We start from the raw sequence: 18,567 nt of genomic DNA, 5'->3' as shown, positions 1-18,567 counted from the left end.
TGCTATAACTTTTGACATTCTTTTACATTTTATTGGACTGAGGTTCAGATCCTGGTAGACAGTGTGGCTACATAGGTAGGGTTAAGGTTCTTCCCATGTGTGTCTTAGATACAAGCCAGTTTCCCATAGAAAGTCCTCTACAGAGGCATTATTCTCCTTAAGCAAATAGTCTTCGTGTCCTTTGCCATTATAATTGAATAAACAGAAACCAAACAGAAACCTTTATTTGTACAAGTGTAGAGACATTAGGATTTTTTGAAGCAGGCAAGATGAAAAATATGCAACGCCTTTGCCGAGAATCAAACCGCGGACCTCTCAATTATGCGCTAAGCATGCAGACCACCACACCACGAAGGCATGCCAAGAAGGTGGGAGAAATACCTTATATACTCCCCCTTTTAAAGGGCGATGGGGGTTTTTAGGGGACGCAGTCGCCAAATCTTGGGTGAGGAGAATCATCATCCAACACCTTTTTTAGTTTGGGTGCCACTATATTGACATTAGGATTTTTTGAAAGCAGGCAAGTTGAAAAATATGCAACGCCTTCACCGGGAATCAAACCGCGGACCTCTCAATTACGTGCTGAGCGTGCAGACCACCACACCACAAAGGCATGCCAAAAAGGTGGGAGAGTTCAAAATCAATGTATGAGTGTAACTAAAACAGTTTGCAGTGTAATTATATTTGTAGGTATTGTAATTAGGTTTTTTTGGTGAATTAATGTTCTCTGTTACATTATTCGGTTCATTATTCATTAAAGTGGGTGAACACTGGATACATTTATATGTTAAGTGTCTAATAATAATTAACTAAATCTATGTATCTTGAAAATACACATATTCTTTTCATATAATACAGTATAAAGTCCGAGATCTGGACTCATCAGGACTTCGTTGATTCCAGATATTAGATCATCATCAATTTAAATCTAGTAAGATGACATGTAGAAATTATAAAATTAAAAATGTGAAACATTTATGATCTAAAAGGTATCAAAATTTACAAAAAAAAAAAAAAAAAGAAAAAAAAAAAAAAAATTGAAGGTTTTCAGATATCGCAATTAAAAAAAAAAAAACCTTAATATTTAATTGTTTATTTCATTAAACATTTCTTTCAATGTAAGTTGTTTAAATTGCTGCATTTTTTGTGTTGATACTTTCTCTTTAATTCTATAGACAGACAATTTCTTCTTCAGTTACAAAGTTCCATTGTTCAAATCCAATAATTGCTGTATCAAGATGTAAAAGGTTACCAGCGATTTGACTAACTTGTCAATTGAAATTTTTTCATTTGCAATAATAACCTCCCTGTCACTTTCTTCACTATCGGTAGAGGTATTTTCTGGATCTAGAACGATACTACTGATATCGTCATCCGTTAATTGATTGATGATTGGGGCATTGCCATCGCAGTGAAAAACTTCTGTTATATCATCTTCATTTATCACCGCTTCTCAACATTTCTTTACAAAATCCATTAATTAGAAAATCTCGCCTTTGGTTTGCGATATCTGAAAACCTTCAAATTCATGGCTATCGTTTTCATTTTCCTCACCTTGAAATATGGTATATGGACATAAATTATGCCAAGCATTTTTTAAAGTATCTGCATACACATCCTTCCAAGATCTTGTAATGCTCCACACAGCAGATTTTATGGTAAAGTATTTCAAAAACTCTTGAATAGGCTTGCCATTATTCAAGAAATTTAACACGAATTTAAAAAATGCTACTTTATATTTGCATTTCAGCACATGCACTATTCCGATATCCATAGGCTGAATAATGAATGTTCAGTTTGGAAGAAAGAATAATATGGATACATTATCTTTCACTAAAATTTTAAGTGAAGTATGAGCCAAACAGTCATCTACAGTCAGGACAATTTTTGTATTATGAGGTAAAATAACTGAATTCAAATGTTGCTGAGCCTCGGGTATGAAAACATTTTCAAACCAGTCATTCATTAATGCTTGTGTCATCCATGCTCTTTTATTTGCTCAATAGATGATGGAGAAAATATTATCCCTTTAAATGCTGGAGGTTGTGTATTTTTTCCAATTATGAAAAGTTTGCACTGGTGCATTTCTGCAACATTTGCACATGCTAAAATTGTCAGTCTCGCTTTGAAATCTTTGACACCAGTTGGAGCCTTTTCTGTAGAGGTTGCCAAGGTATATTGCAGTACATATTCCAGAAAAGACCAGTTTCATCAGTGTTGTAAATTTCTTCTGAAGATAACTTCTCACTATTAACGAGTTCATCTGCAAATAGTTCAGCATCTTCAGTTTCTACTGAAACTTTTTCCCCTGAAATTTTTAATTGCCTTATGCCATAGTGATTTTTAAATTTGGCTAACCAATCTGTCAAATATATGCACTCAGTTTTTAAGTTCATTTCTTCATGCAATATTTTGGCTTAAGCCATTAACATTGGACCTGTCAATGGCATGCCCTCGCTGTGATGCTGTGTGACCCATTCAATCATTGTTTTCTCATGAGCGTCGCTTTTAGTATAACAAATAATTTTTCTGTTTTTCATTGCTAGTGGGGAGTCAGAATCCACCAAAAATTCAAAAAGTTCCTTTTTCTGTTATATCATATACTGTTGACTTTCCGTTGCCATACTGCTTACATAATTTTGAGACGGATATACCTTTATCCATTTTATGCAAGAATTTCACTTTTTGTTTAGTGGACATCGAAATATGCTTTTGCTTTGTAGATCCTGTTGCAGCTCCAGAAATAGAACTCTTTTTGGCATAAAAGTTCAAACTTTAATTTTTATAAAACTGCTGTAATACGAGGCGTATTCGGAACCGTTTTGAAAAAAAAAAAAAAAAAAAAAAAAAAATAGTAAAACAATTTTTTCGAATCCAATGTTATTTTTACATGAAAATACATGTCTTAAACTATTTTTCAACATAGTTTCCGCCAGATCAAACACTTGTCATAGCGGGTGACCAGTTTTTGTATACCATCGTCAAAGAAACTTCCCGCCAGTTTCGATAACCACGACTCCACAGCATTTTTCTTGTCATCGTCAGATCCAAAGTGCTTGCCACCAAGCTCGCGCTTCATGTGCAGGAACAAGTGATAGCCGGACGGCGCCAAGTCCGGGCTGTACGGCGGGTGATCGAACTGCTCCCAATGAAACTGTCGAATTAACGATTGAGTGACACCAGCAGTATGGGGCCAAGCATTGTCATGGAGCAACACAATTCCTTTACTGAGCATTCCTCTTCGTTTGTTTTGAATGACACGCCTTAGTTTTGTTAGTCTCATAATATCATGCTGCATTAATGGTTTCACCTCTGGGAAGAAATTCAGTAAGCAAAACGCCTTTCCTATCCCAGAAGACAGTGCACATGATTATCCCAGAAGACAGTGCACATGATTTTTTGTGATGACATTGTCACTTTGAACTTTTATTTTTTCGGAGAATGAGTGTGTCTCCACTCCATCGATTGTTGTTTCGATTCTGGTGTGAAATGACACACCCAAGTTTCATCACCTGTCCTGTCACAATTTGGTTTAAAAAGTTTTCTCCCTCATCACTGTACTGCATGAGAAATGTCAGGGCACTACCAAGTTGCTTTGTTTTGTGAACATCAGTGAGCATTTTTGGAACCCATCAGGAACACAGTTTGCGATAACTTAAGCGGTCAGACACAATTTCGAACAAAACAGTACGTGAAATTTGTGGAAATGGCTCTGAAAGATTTGCCATTGTGAAGCGTCTGTTCTCATGAATTGCTTCATTAACTTTCCTTACCAAATCATCGGTGACAACAGAAGGCCGACCACTCCGAGCCTCGGCGTGGACATTTGTTCGACCTGCATTAAACATTCTTACCCACTTTCTCACCATTCCATCATGTATCGTGTATTCACCGTAAACTTCTGTCACTTGACGATAAATTTTGGCCTGTTTAACATTCCTCGCGTTCAAAAATTTAATCACGGCACAAATCTCACAGTCAGCGGGAGAACTAATTGTCTTAAACATTTTGAATGTGCACAGCAAACTGAAAACACAACATAGAGCAACCAAAATGGCGACAATTGAAAGTCAGTGAACAAGAAAGACTAGTGCGCATGCGCGGGACGCCTACCAAAGCGCTGCGACGGCGCTAGAATGAAACGGTACTTAGTTTCCGAATATGCTACGTAATATCAGCTTGCAAAAAATAATAAGCTGGATCAAATCATAAAATTAAGGAACAGCACAATCTGCTGTATTCTGAAATTCCTTGGAATCAGTAACGTATAATTTTAGACTAGCTTAATAGCATCCACTGTACATTATTGGCAATGTATCATGAGATTGGTGATGAAAGACAAGTTCCACTAAATTTTGTTTTGCTTCTATAGTGCACTGAGATAATTAAGCCTCATTTGTGTTAGATAATTATTTATTATACTTAAGTGTATTTCTTGCACATACTTATCTCAGTCTTGAATAAATAAATTTCCACATATACTTAAGATTTTTTGAAGGCTGGTGCTAGATGTCTTACCACCTGATCCAGTCTCTGCAGGTCCTAAATTCTTCTACCAAGCACCTCCCTGAATTTTGAATCTTTGCTAGCCTTAAAGTTTGGGTTCCAGTGCTTTCCCTAAATTCTAAAAATTTTGTCATCCTGTAATTTTGTTGTGTGTTGCTTCTCTAAATTCCAAAAAAATTGTCTTCCCTAAATTCTGCTGCCTTTTGCAGACGTACAAGCTGTGTTGCTGGTTCTGGGTTTATGTGAATAACAAATCAGTTATTCTTAATTCAAATAGCATTAAACATCTTTTGAGTATGAGTATCAATAACAAAATATATTTTTAGCTTATTGAAAGAAATTTTTTCCTTGTCAACATTTCTTAGTGCTTTTAACTTACATCTATTATCATCGCTAAGCGTAATGTCATCATAAAAAGTTACCTTATTAATTCTGTAGTCTTTATTATTCCGTTACTACTATTAAAAAAATTAGATATCGCTGTATGAATCATTACTCAAATTGTCATGTGTTGATAAACATGCGTTGAGGAAAGCAAAATATAATAAATAATAATTTGCCAGGTGGGCGTCAGGGATATAAAATATTAATAGTTATATCAACAATGTTTCTTTGTACAATATGTTGGTTTTGTATGCCAAGCAGATATGCTGATCATTGATCACACAAATTTATGCTAAGATGATTATTTCTTCAGTATTGAGGTATTTTATTTAGTGCTGAAGTGAGATTAAGAGATCGGGACTCTCCACATGTTTTACTATGGGGGTGATCAAACGTGTATGCATAAAGCATACCCCCTTTCCCCCAAAAACCTAAAAACAAAAATGGTTGGTGGTGCTTTGGACGTCCGGATCACAGACTTTGTACTGTAGTATATTTTTTAATTTAGAAAAAAATAATTTTGCATTGAAATATGTATCACTTTTGAAAGGAAATGGAAGGTTACTTTTGTGTAACTTTGGAAAATGACTTTTTCTAGTATTACAAGGGGAAAAAAAAAAAAAAAAAAAAAAAAAAAAAACTAAAGGGATAATGATTTAATGTTCAAAGTTCTGATTTATATTTTGAAACAGATGTGTTTCAGAATATTTTTTGCAAAAATTCTGTGCAAAGTTAGTGTTGTTTAAATATGCAGAAAAATGAAATGCTTCAGATAGAAATTAATAAAATAACAACTTTTTGAAATTCAAATGATACATGTGATATTTGTGGAACAATTTAATGAATTGCCCATTTATCATGAATCATATTATCATATTAACCATGTAACCATATCATCATAAAATTGCAAAAAATCCCCTAAAATTCACAAAAAGCTGTTGTAGAAATTCAGAGTGCGATAAAGTTGCTTCATTTGTCATGCTGGACTGAATCATTAGCATTTAGATTTTGATGTATATAATATTAAAAAGTAAAACAAAAGTGGTGATATGGTGTTCTAATGTCATAGGAAAAGAACTGACATTGATAATAAACAGTTCTTATCTCCAAAAATTTTGAATAGATGTAGTAAAATGATATGCAAATAAAAAATTTTGGGGGACAGATGTAGATTTTTACTGACTAAACTAAAAAAAATTACTTAAAAGAGTCATAATGGAAAAGAACTAATTATTTTCATTTACTATGTATTCTGTAATCTAAAGATAAGTAGCACTGATTTAATTTTCATGCACATAAAGTTGGTAAATGCTAATCTTTGAATATGAAATCCTTTAAATTTTATTATTAGCATTATGTAGTCATAGTCATTTCATCATGTCAGTCATCATGTAGTCTATTATAGATCTTATTAATTCTGTGGATATCACAGAACTCAAAAAATTTTGTAGACTTGTTAAAAATCTGAAAACCTCTAAAATATTAATCATATGTCATGATTTTTTCAGTATTATTAATAATTTATTCATATAGGGATTATTTCCCACTGACTCTGTCCAAATTTCTTAATTTCTGAAACATACAATAAAATGATTATTAATCTTTTTGAATTATAAATGCCAAAACTTGCTATTAAATTTTTTTACAATTCTTATTTTCAGTTTTCATAAAATTGAATTTGATCTCTTTTAATCTTTATCTGTCATAAGACTGAATTTTTTTTATAACAGAATATGGAGAGTTCTTACATGCAAGAGGCAAAAAATTCACAGATTTCGATGCCATCCGTAAAGAAATTGAAGATGAGACGGACAGAATGACAGGATCTAACAAGGGCATATCAAATGCGCCTATAAATTTAAGAGTATATTCTCCAAATGGTATGTTAGCCATATTTTTAATTATTTTTATGTTCTTTATGATTGGTATAGCTTAATTTTAATATACACCACATTCTCTTGGAAAAGTAAGTGAGGCTAACAAATTATTTTCATATTATCTACAGCAGGTCATCTTTAAATGTTTACAGTCTAAATGCTACATAGTAATATTTTTTAATTAGTGGAAGTCAGTATGGAACAGAAAAGCATGAGATATATGGATCAGTTTGAGTCTTTATGATCTGGAATGTTAAAACAGAAAAATTTCATATGCAACGTAAGTTTTAAATGAGCCAAAGTGAAAAAAAGAAAATTCTCTCTTCTCTCTCCCAAAATAATGTTTAAAATGGGCTTATGTATTTTAAAATAATTTCTTTCATAAGAAATAATTACACGAATAATTAGTATAGTAGCTACTAGTTATAATGATCTACACTGGTTTCCAAAAATATAAGTAACTCATTTAAAAACGAGCTAATCCGTATACAATTTGAAAATTGCTGAGTAAATCCCCAGTATGCAAATCAGTGGCGCAGTCGAAATATGTCATCTACAATGACCATAAAATTGCATGTTTCAGAACAAGCCTGCCAATTTTGCTGTGATACTGAGATAAGAAATTTGAGATAGCCAATTTGACAATGACCTCCAGACATCATTTACCCAAATAACTGCAGTGTAGATCTGTTGGGAGCCTAGAGGCATTAAACACGTCAGAAATAAAAACTTATTCCGAAATTTATAAAAGAATTTTTTGAAACAGTTCATCATGATGAGAATGACAAAAGTTCATGTAATCAGAGTTAAGAAGCCTTTAAGTGAAATTGCTTTTACGTAATATGTGACAGAATATCTTTTGAACTGAAACTACGTAGCAAAAGTTTCAAAGACAGTAATGAGATTTTAAAAATATTTCATACAAACTCAAATGACAATGTATCAATTGAATCTGAAGATACCACATTACTCAAAAAATGGGGCAGTGAATAATTGGAGGAGGAACTGTTACACTTTCTATTATTTTGTAAAACCCAAAATTTAACATTTCCATCTGACATGCTCTAATTTTTAAAGACTACAAAAATTGTATCAACATTTCCAAATATGGAAATCATATTACGTATATTTTTTAATTTGCTTGTATTGAATGCATTTGGTGTGTTTTCAGTGTTAACACACACAAAAAACTATTTACGAAACTCATTAAGTCAAACAAAATTAACTTTTCAGCTGTACTATACATCGAACAAAACATGTTGGACAGTAGTAATCATGAAGAAATGATTGGTAAATTTGCAGAATTGAAAGCGAGAAAAAAAGGAGTTTTGAATTAATTTCATAATCATTTTTTCAAAACTATGGTTTTGACATTTAATTGAATAAATTATGTTTTCTTAATTTATGACATACAAACAAAAAGTTCCAATTCTATTGATTGTATTGATACATAATCAAATGCATGTTTATAATTATACTAAAAATGGAAACTGTATTAGATTTTTGAAAAACGGACTATTTTTTGTTAATTATTATTATATACTTATCGTTTATTATTTTGTTAGAAAGTTATTAAAATGGCCCGGCAGGAAAAAATGTGTAGGCCCCTAAAATTGGTTAATCCATCCCTGTTCCTAATTATTAAATCTCTTCTTCTTCAGCAATTCAAGAGCATTAAATCTCATTGCTAGTTCAATCAGGCTTTCAAACTGTTGAAAAAAATTTCTTCTAATTGTATTCCAGACAGTCAACATTTTCATGTCGTATCCAAGAACACTCTTCAGATGTTTATTATCTACTTTTTGAAGATATATTTCAATCTTTGATAGCACAAAGAAAGTACTGAAGATCTCAAAGTATCTGATTTCAGGGATATAAGCTTGTTAGGTAAGATGTCTCTAATTTGGGAGCTCTTCAAAGGACTCTTTTATTAGTGTGTCTTCTGCTAAAGCCTTTGATAATATTTTAGGAATTTTCACCTTAAAACATTCCCCATGACATCTGTTCATTTTTTTCATTGTAAGTATTAGTAATATGTCTCTGGTTTCTCACAGTTAATGCAGCTAGTTGTAAGATTTAGAGTAGTTTCATTAGTGATATAGTGGAAAAAAGTCTCGTTAGTGAGTCTGGTTGACCTGTAATGTTATTGCAAATTGTGTTTTTTATATGCCTCAAAATGATTTTCTGTTGTGTGGAGAGATTTTAATTAGAAGAGGGAACTGAGCTGAAATATTTAGTTATACTAAGAGCAGATTCCAGAATATGCATTTATAAATTTTTTATTATTGCCCCTCCCCAATCTCATGTTGATTGCAGCATTTTTGGTTTTGAAATTGGTGTTTACTTGCATTCCTTAAATAAAAATCAGAGCTTTAAATAAATCCTTTAATAACTTTGAAGTTGCTTTGCATTCTATAAAATTATTAAACATCCCAGTGCTGACTTTTCTAAAAATGGTTTCAGCATATCAAGTGCCAAAATATTATAATTTTTGAGGATGTTGATTTAAAATGTTGCAAATGGATGTTTGGCAAAATGGATAACAAAAGTATGAAGCATCTTTTAATGCTTTCTGAAGTGCTTACATAGCAATTTAAAGCAAGGCAGCTTTTTTCTAATTCTGAAATAGTATCCTGAAAGTTGATAAATAAAATTTCTGGTAGTTTTCAAATAGTGAAAATGAAAGAGAACCCTATGATGTTTGGAAAAGTTTTATGATTTGATAAAAGTTAAATGTTTGCCATGCTTAATAAAAAGTATTGATAGTTTAGGGGATTCAGTTTTAGTTTATAAAAAACAAAAACAAACAAACAAAAAAAAATTTTACTTGATTAATTAGATAAGTGAAATGCTAAGATTTATAAAATATAGCATTTATTTCTACACTGTTTTTATTTTGAACTGTTTAAAGACAACATATCTTTTCTTCTATTTGAATAAATATTAGTATTAGAGCAAAAATTGATATCTATCTCAAATCACTATTAGTACTGATATAAATTTTTCACTACTGACTATCAAAATAAATATATAGTAATGAACAGTCTGATCAAACAGAAAATCCATAAAGTTATTTTAAATAGCATGACGTAAAGGAATCCAGTTATCTTTTAACCCCAGTATCTGCATACCTGCTGGGGATAGCTTATCAAAATCTCTACAAGCTAGAAGATAAAAAAATTGTCATATGTTGCTGATACATTTTATTATGAAATACCTGAAAATATCTTCTTTTCTACAGATTATTTTTTTTTATCTTTTCATTTTATAAAGATTTAGTGGTTTGAGTCAATATGATTTATCAGTATTTAAAATAATTTATATTTTGGAAGGAAATTTGAAGAAAATCAGATATATTTTGATAATATTTTATAAATAAAAATGTTTGGTCAACAACTACAAAGGCCTTTATTGATATTTAAAAGTTGCATATTACAAATTTGATATTTTAAGTTTGCCAGTTTTGACAACTATGAAAATGCTTAACTGCTTTATTTATAACTGAAAGGAGGGAAAAAATATTCTGTATTTAATGCGAAAGACTGAGTTTTGTACTGTGTACTTTTAGTTGTTGAAGACAATGTAACATTGGAGAAGTATGATTTTAAAATAAATGGTGCAAAAGAGGCTGTGGCTTTTTAACCATAGTAATTATCCCTAAGGAAAACATTAATTTATGGTTATTGAACAAAAGAAATTGTGAGTATTACAAAGTACAGCAAATTGAACCTAAGTAAGTAAAACTAAAATTAAAGTAGTTGAAGAAATGAGAAATTTCGTCTAATAATGCGGAAACTAGAATTAGATGCTTAGAATGTGAAAAACTAAAAAATAATATTCACAGGTAATATAAAGCTGATGGAAGTAATCTAGCAAGCTCAGCAGTTATCACAGTTTAGTGTAACTATTAGGAAGAAGTAGAGTTTCACCTTCATTTATGAAGAATATTGGAACTAAAAGTGTTTTAATGGAGATTAAAAATTGAAACAAAAAGTAACAGAAATAGCGGAAATTCAGTTACCTGACAAAAACAGTGACATGAGTAGTAAAACAATAGAGAAAAGATTATGAATTAATTCACAAACTTAAGTAAGAGATTCTGATCTTTGCAAAATAGCAGAAAACTTCTGCCTATTTTATAAGCACTGAGAAATTATTTGATTCATAAAGTTCCTGTAGAAGGATTTTCTTTACCTGTCAGTAACGAAATTCATTTTTAACAGCCTCGTGAAAAGTAACTATTAAACAACTTAAAAGGGTAAATTATTTGTGGCAACCCATGTCAATCTGGTTCAGTACAGGAGGAATAATCAAAGTGCTTGTGTACTCAAATGTATGTTCACTGAATAGATGGAGTTGAAATTTTGACATTACTAGCAAGAGTAAATCTTAACAGAATTTAAATAGTTTTTCTTTAGCAATGTAGCTGGTCAGAATAGGTAACTATTCCAGTCTATTTATTAAATGAAAATTACTTTTAGGATATTAAAAACATTTTTTATGATTATAACAGTTGAGATTTTTTCCGTTGGTCTAGACAAGCACTTTTTTATGAAATTTCAATTTGTGCTTTCATAGCTTGAATAAATTAATGGAGGAAATTTTATTATTGATTATAGATAAGTCAATATGGTTCACTATAGATAAATTTTTGTTTCTAGGGAAAATTAGTTGAACTGCATGTAATTATCTTTCATAATTTTTTTGAACTGTTTTAAAATAAAAATTCTGATATAAAATTAACATGTTCTTTCAGTTTTGAATTTGACCCTTATTGATTTACCTGGAATGACTCGAGTTCCAGTTGGCGACCAACCTCCAGACATTGAACAACAAATTAAAGATATGCTTCTTACATACATAAAGAGAGAGACTTGCTTGATACTTGCAGTAACTGCTGCAAATCAAGATTTAGCAACTTCAGATGCTCTTAAGCTTGCTAAAGAAGTTGATCCGGAAGGTAATCTAAAAATTTTTTCATTGATGCCGTTTTCCCCCTGCATATTTATCACTGTAGTGGATTATCCAGACTAATAAACAAATGAACTTTTGCTAAACAAAAATTCGAAGTGTATGCTTGTTTTCTTAGTTATCTGTTATAGAACAATAATCTAAGTTTAAAATCAGCTGTAGATTTGAGGTGTGTTATTTTTCCTGTGCTATAAGTTTGACGTGTATTTCAAGTACAGTGATTCAAGTGATCCCTGAGCTTGCATAATATATGACTTATGTGAAGTTATGTAAGTGTGCAAAAGCCATAATATTCAAACTATAACCTAATTATTAATTGAAAATGATATTTTTGTAAACAAGCTTCTTTTCCCTATTTTTTTTTTTTTTTTTTTTTTTGCATTCAAACAATATTCATGTAGTTAGTTAAGCAATTTTTTTAATGGCTGTTTATTCATTATTTATTTTCCTCTAAAATGGATTCAAATAGCAAAAGAAATTTCCAATAAATGTACTAGCTGAAGCTCTTAATCTTGTGTTAGTCAACCTAAAATCAACTGATCTTAATGCTAGCCGAGAATTGTTCAGCTTAGGAACTGTGCATTCATTCTGATACATTTAAGCTATGAGGTCATCTACGATGACAAAATGCATGTGACCACATAATCTACTCTACACATGTTTGTAAGATGCCATTCATAATGACATTCAAGATTAAAGCTTGGATTGCCTCAGTTGCTCTCAGCCTTTAACAGCAGTTTTCTTCTTCATAATCATCCATTTCCAGCACCAACTGTTCCACTAATAAGCCAAATTAACTGTCACAAGATTTTTTTTTTTTTTTTTTTAAATGTGAAAAGTGTTATTTCATTTAGTTCATATATGCTTTTGTGTATTTTTCATACTGTTATAGTTTATATTGACATTAATAATACTGTATGATGGATCATTGTAAAATAATACTGAAAATGATTATATAAATATATATCTACATATGTATAATCATAATTAAAATTTAAGTTTATTAGGAAAATACATTTAAACAAGTTACAAATTTAATTTGCTTGAAATTTTATGGAGCATGTTACTTCATTACATTGGAAGATTACTGAACAAATATTGATTTCTCTCTCAATAAGTCAGAAAATGAAGTGATATATTCCTAAAGTTATAGTGACAGATAATTTGCTTTAAGTGAAGGAAAAAAAAATATGCATGTGTAGCAAGTAGCTTATCAGATTGGTAAAATGTCAGATGTCTTTTCTGTCCTTAAGAAGGATTTTCAGCATTTTTCATGGCATTGAAGTGAAATCAGTTTTGAAAAGTCCTATGATCCAAATAAATGATTTTCTTCTCTTCACTATAATTGCAAAGTTTGCTGAAAATCATAATTTTTTCTTGAAATAAATGTCAGTAAGATTAATAAACATGAGAAGGTTATATGATTTACGTTAAATTTTTCATAATAAAATATTTTTGCAGGCAATAAAAATGTATTTGCTTAATCATTTTTAAAACACTTGTAATTTGTTTATATAACTAAAATATCATGGAGAATGACCAAGTGTAAACTTTATTTCTTTAGTTTTAATGAAAATGGAATCTATGTAATCTGAATCAAATTTATTCTCCAAATAATACAAAATCCACATAAGGGGGGGGGAGGAAATCAGTAGATGTATGGATGTAAATTTTATTCAGGTTTCCTTAGTAGTAAAATAAATATTTAATAATGAATATTAAGAGCAGAGTATTTTGTATAACTCCATGCCTCTACCATCACACTAGCTACATAAATTTCCAGAAGGCATGTATCTATACTTATCTATCTTCATTCACTAATAAAAACTGGACATCTAAATTTTGTCAAAACAGGGAAATGATTTAAAAATTGCTGAAATGCTATAAAATTTGAGTAAAAAGGTAAACTTACATACACATTATGCTATGAATAAATCTTTTAAGCAAAAATAAAAGAATGAAATACTATTGCATTTTAAAAAAGGACTGGCTTTTATTTTAGCCAGCCTCAGTTTTATGTGGTACCACTTTTACCTTTTAAAGTGGTTTCCCAAAATTGCAGGTGTAAAAACAGATTCATAAAACTTGCAGCTGTACCATATACATAAGTGATGCATTTTATACACAGTATATACAGAAACAAGAATGCATAAACAAAATAAACTATGAGTTTTTGTTAACTAAAATTAGTTGGTAAATTTAAAAAAATATGAACATTTTATATTTTGTCATTTTTGTGTTTTGTATAGTTATTTAATAATATTTTCCACATTATCCAACAGATATTTTGTAACCGAGTTTGTAAAGTCATTCCAAATGTGGAAGAATCTGTTAAATTAAAGCGAATTTGACCTAGCTGTATGCAAAATAGCTTATATAAAATACCCATTTGTCTTCTTGACATAAGGCATGCATCTTCAATATTGTTAAGAATTTCACTAAACCAAAAATGTATAGTTGAAGATGTTAATAAAGCAACTTCTGATGGCAATGTTAATTTTCCCCTTTCTACTGCTGTAATAAAACCAAAAATATCATCTGCTCTAATGAACACTTTGCAACCAGTCATGACAAATATTTGATTTTACAACCATATTTCTATCATGGAAGCATAACCTGAAACATAATGAGGATCGGTAAAATATCAGATGAAACATTTTTTTGTAGAAAAATCATTAATCAGTAACTTTGAATAATCATCATTATTCACAAATGAAAAATTAGAATCCTTGTGGTGAAAAGAACAATAAAGGAACGTTCATATTTGATGATGAAATAATATTGCTTTTGAAACAAATTTGATTTCAAAATTGATTTCATTTTCCATTGGTGTATTTTGATTGCCTGGGTGGCGGCCTGCTAGCAGTTTTGAAAATGCATCCTTATATATATTTATCTATGTGTAACGTTAAATCGAACAGAATTCTATTCAAAGTATACTAAGTCAATCAATCACTGTGTATTGCAATTAGTTCAACCTGGAGTATTGAGTTTCTGTTTTGTATCATATGCAATGTTTATAACTGATTTTCAAGTCGTGAAAATAAAACCCAAATGCGCAAACGCATCCCTCATACCCAGAACTACATGTCTGTTCCACTGATTCTAAGAAATAATTTAAAGTAAGAGCCATATTTTTTGCTGAATGATAAAGATATTCATGTTATCAGATATTTCCGTATGTATTGTATAGTCAGTAAGCTGAATGCTGTTTAGGTAACCATTGGAAATCAAGAATTTATTATAAAATATTTTAATTGCATTGGCATTGGCCATTACTCAGGCAATTTCAGTCTAGACAGTCAGGAAAGCTCTGGGGATTACAAGCATCCAACCTTCTCTGCTGTGTGTCAAATTTCTGTCTTAGTCTTGTTATTCATATTATAACTGTTTTTACTGATAATGCTAATGAAAAATTAAAGTATAGATCTTACTAGTGGCCAAGCAGATTAAGATTGCTGAATACTGGTAGTTCAAACAGGTTTGAAATCCCAGCAAACAGATTGGCTGTATATACATTTTTATGTTTTTTCCTGTATGCGATAGAAATACAAACCTGTTTCCTTTGCAAACCATCATGAAAGCATCGATTTTCTTAGGGAGATAATCCTAATGTACTTTGTTTTAATCAATTAACCTAATCACTACTAAATAATTGTTGCTGTGCCATTTTCAAAATTATTCTTAGGAAATAATTTACACACTCCTTTTATTCAATGATTGAGAGTCCAGACTGTAATTTTCTCTAATTTCTTAAAGCTAAAAAAATTAAACCTTTTGTTATTGTAAGTAATTAATATTTTTATCTTATAATTTTACACTTATGTACTTATCTATAAATCATTTGCTTAAATATTCTTATAAAATTTTGTGAATTGTATTATTAGTTAAATTTTTTTTTTTTTTTTTTCACTATTAAAGGCTTACGTACAATTGGTGTAATAACAAAACTTGATTTGATGGATGAAGGAACTGATGCTAGAGATATATTAGAGAATAAGCTTTTGCCTTTGAGAAGAGGTAAGTTCATTTTATTTTTAACTTAAAGAGACATCACAAAAATTATTTTGTTTTGATAAGTATTATATTTATACATTTTCTTTTTGTACATTTCGCTGTTTGCCAGAACAGTATTTGATTTTTTTGCTTAATAATTTGGTCATTCATTATGAAAAATTTTGCTACATTTTATATATAGTTTTTTTTTTTGAACAATTTAGTTATTTGGTTTCTTTCAGAAAGTACTATTTATTGGGTTTACAAATAAGTTTTGAGGGATTTACATAAGATGGCGTTACTAGTATTAAATCCTATTGGATAATCTTGTAACTATTTTTTAAAGTGTCAGCATTTTCATCTAAAAATCAGTCTGTTTCATTTTGCTGAAGTGTAAATAACAAACTTTCTTTGTGCTCAGCCCATGTCAACATTTCTACCAACAAAACAAAATATGCGAAAAGCGCTTCCTGTTTGCTTTAATTTGAAGAAACTGCAGCTGATGGGCATCGATTGCTGTGTGAAGCATATGGGGAACATGCTGAAAACATGTGAGTACTGGTTCGAGTGACAAAGAACATGAAGGAAGGCCACTAAAGTTTGAAGATGCTGAGTTGGAGGCGTTATTGGACCAATGTTCATGCCCATCACTGGGGAACATTATTAAAAACAGTTGATGCTGCAACTGAGCTGAGCACTGAAGCTCAAATGCCCTCCAATATACCAAAAGACATGACAAAGTGATCTTTCAGCATGACAATGCTCGGCCACATGCTGCAACAGTCGTCAAGGAAACTTTAGAGGTGTTTCAATGGAATGTCTTACCCGCCGTATTCACCAGACATTACTCCTTCGGACTTCCACTTGTTCCAATTGACTCATGACTTGGCCAAGCAGCACTTCTCTTCATACGAAGAAGCCAAAAATTGGGTCGGTTCTTGGATCGCCTCAAAAGATGAATTTTTTAAACGGGGAATCCATGTGCTACCTGAAAGATGTTGAAAAGTTGTAGCTGACAATGAACAATACTTTGAATGAAATACTTTTTCCAGTTTCTCTGAATAAAGCATCAAAGTTAAAAAAAAACCTCTAAAAACTTATTTGTTCACCCAAGAATTTCCTTTAATGTACTCTCATGCCGTAATTAAAAATAATTTCAATTTTAATAAGTAGAAGGCATTCAGATACAATTTAGATGATGAATTCATTTTAGTTTAGATATATTACTTGAAACTGTATTTATACCAAACTAAGCTAAAAATATTAACATTGAAAATTATATATTTTAGATGCTTTTATAAATGTATATGTTTTAGTTTAGATATATTACTTGAAACTGTATTTATACCAAACTAAGCTAAAAATATTAACATTGAAAATTATATATTTTAGATGCTTTTATAAATGTATATGAAAAATAATTCTGAAGTACTCTATTAAACCTTATTATATTTTAGTATTCTTAAAAATTTAAAATGTATATTCTTCAAATTCTGTTTTCTGAGGTAATTAGTATAATGAAATATATGCATTAAAAGGGGCAGAACTATTACATTGCCAAATATACTTTAAAATTTCACACCACCATGATCTGACTTATGTAAGTTTACTAATTTGGTGTTTTTATTATTGGTTGTTTGTTACTGGTTGCAATGCAACTTTATGACATATTTCAGACTTCATTTAAGCTACTCTTTCTGTTCATTCTAAAATGAAAATTTGATCTTGCATACAAAGACGAAAAGAAAATTGAATTTATTTGGGGGAAAAAATGAAGAAAATAAGGACCTGTTTGAAATATTTTTTAATAAATAGAATATTATGGAAATATAAGGAAAATTCTCATTGCAGTGAGTGTCAACATTCATCTTTGCTGCTTGATATGCATATGTGCTTGCCATAGCACAAGGATAACAACTTTTTCATTGGAGACTGACAATTTAGTTCTTACTTTTTTTTTTTTTTTTTTGTTTGTGGCCGATGTCTGATGTTGGCTCGTGTATATTAATGTTTAAATATATAGCCTCTTGTGAAATGTGCTTTTTTTTTTTTTTTTTTTTTTTTTGTAAATGTCAAATAAAGTGGGCTTTAACTGGTAGCTGCAGTTCTGGGATTTATAGGTCTTTCTGATGACCTTTTGATGGAGTCTAATGGTGAAAACATTATCACCATGTTTGGGTACCTAAAGTAAGAACTGTACTGGTGCACCATACGCTGCAGCTATACTTGCCTTGAAAACTGATTGTGATTTAATCCATGATTTTGTACAGAAGATGCCTCTCTAGTTATAGAATCTTGTGGTTCAGAACTTATCCGAATGAAGTATGCTGCAGTTTCACATGCTGCTGAAGAAAGTTTTTTTAGCAACTTGGATGGAATTTGTGATTTCTGTGCAGTGTTGTATCAGTACGAATGATTCTTAAGAATGTTTTGATGAAGATTCGTACCCTGCCACCCTCGGAAGGGGATACTCTTACATTTAAACCCTCATCGACTGATTCTCCCAATGGCTGAAACCAATACCAGTGAAAGAGAATTTGGCAGAAACTGTCCCTTGAATGTTTTATCCATTGGATTGCTAGGTTTGGAATTCCACTCCACCATAAGTACCGATCAGGCCAGGAATTTTTAAGTTGCACATGTTCACTACTTTTAATAAACTTCTTAGTGTTCATAGAACTCGGACTACTTCATACAACCCTGCAGCAAATGGATTACTTGAGAGATTTCACCACTCACTAAAACAAGCATTGATTTGCCATAATAATGTCCAGTGGACATTGAGTGTTCCAATTGTACTTTTCAGTGTTCGATCATCGTACAAAGATTTGAG

General features: G+C 30.9%; 1 protein-coding gene across 5 annotated transcripts in view; it reads left to right on the top strand.

The window, feature by feature from the left end:
- Window positions 1-18,567, top strand: part of LOC118190433 (dynamin-like) — a 92,478-nt gene that overhangs the window by 8,231 nt on the left and 65,680 nt on the right. For all 5 annotated transcript variants that reach the window (XM_085816682.1, XM_035361142.2, XM_035361139.2 and 2 more), the window contains exons 3-5: window positions 6,621-6,770; window positions 11,524-11,727; window positions 15,660-15,758. In XM_085816682.1, the coding sequence (XP_085672808.1) occupies window positions 6,621-6,770; window positions 11,524-11,727; window positions 15,660-15,758 (453 nt within the window). The remainder of the gene's footprint in view (window positions 1-6,620; window positions 6,771-11,523; window positions 11,728-15,659; window positions 15,759-18,567) is intronic.

The sequence above is a fragment of the Stegodyphus dumicola genome, chromosome 5 (genome assembly GCF_044657685.1).
Source record: "Stegodyphus dumicola isolate Sdum_Otavi_A_Nest chromosome 5, ASM4465768v1".
NCBI classification, from domain to species: Eukaryota; Metazoa; Arthropoda; class Arachnida; order Araneae; family Eresidae; genus Stegodyphus; species Stegodyphus dumicola.
This window is presented reverse-complemented; position numbering and strand designations above follow the sequence as displayed.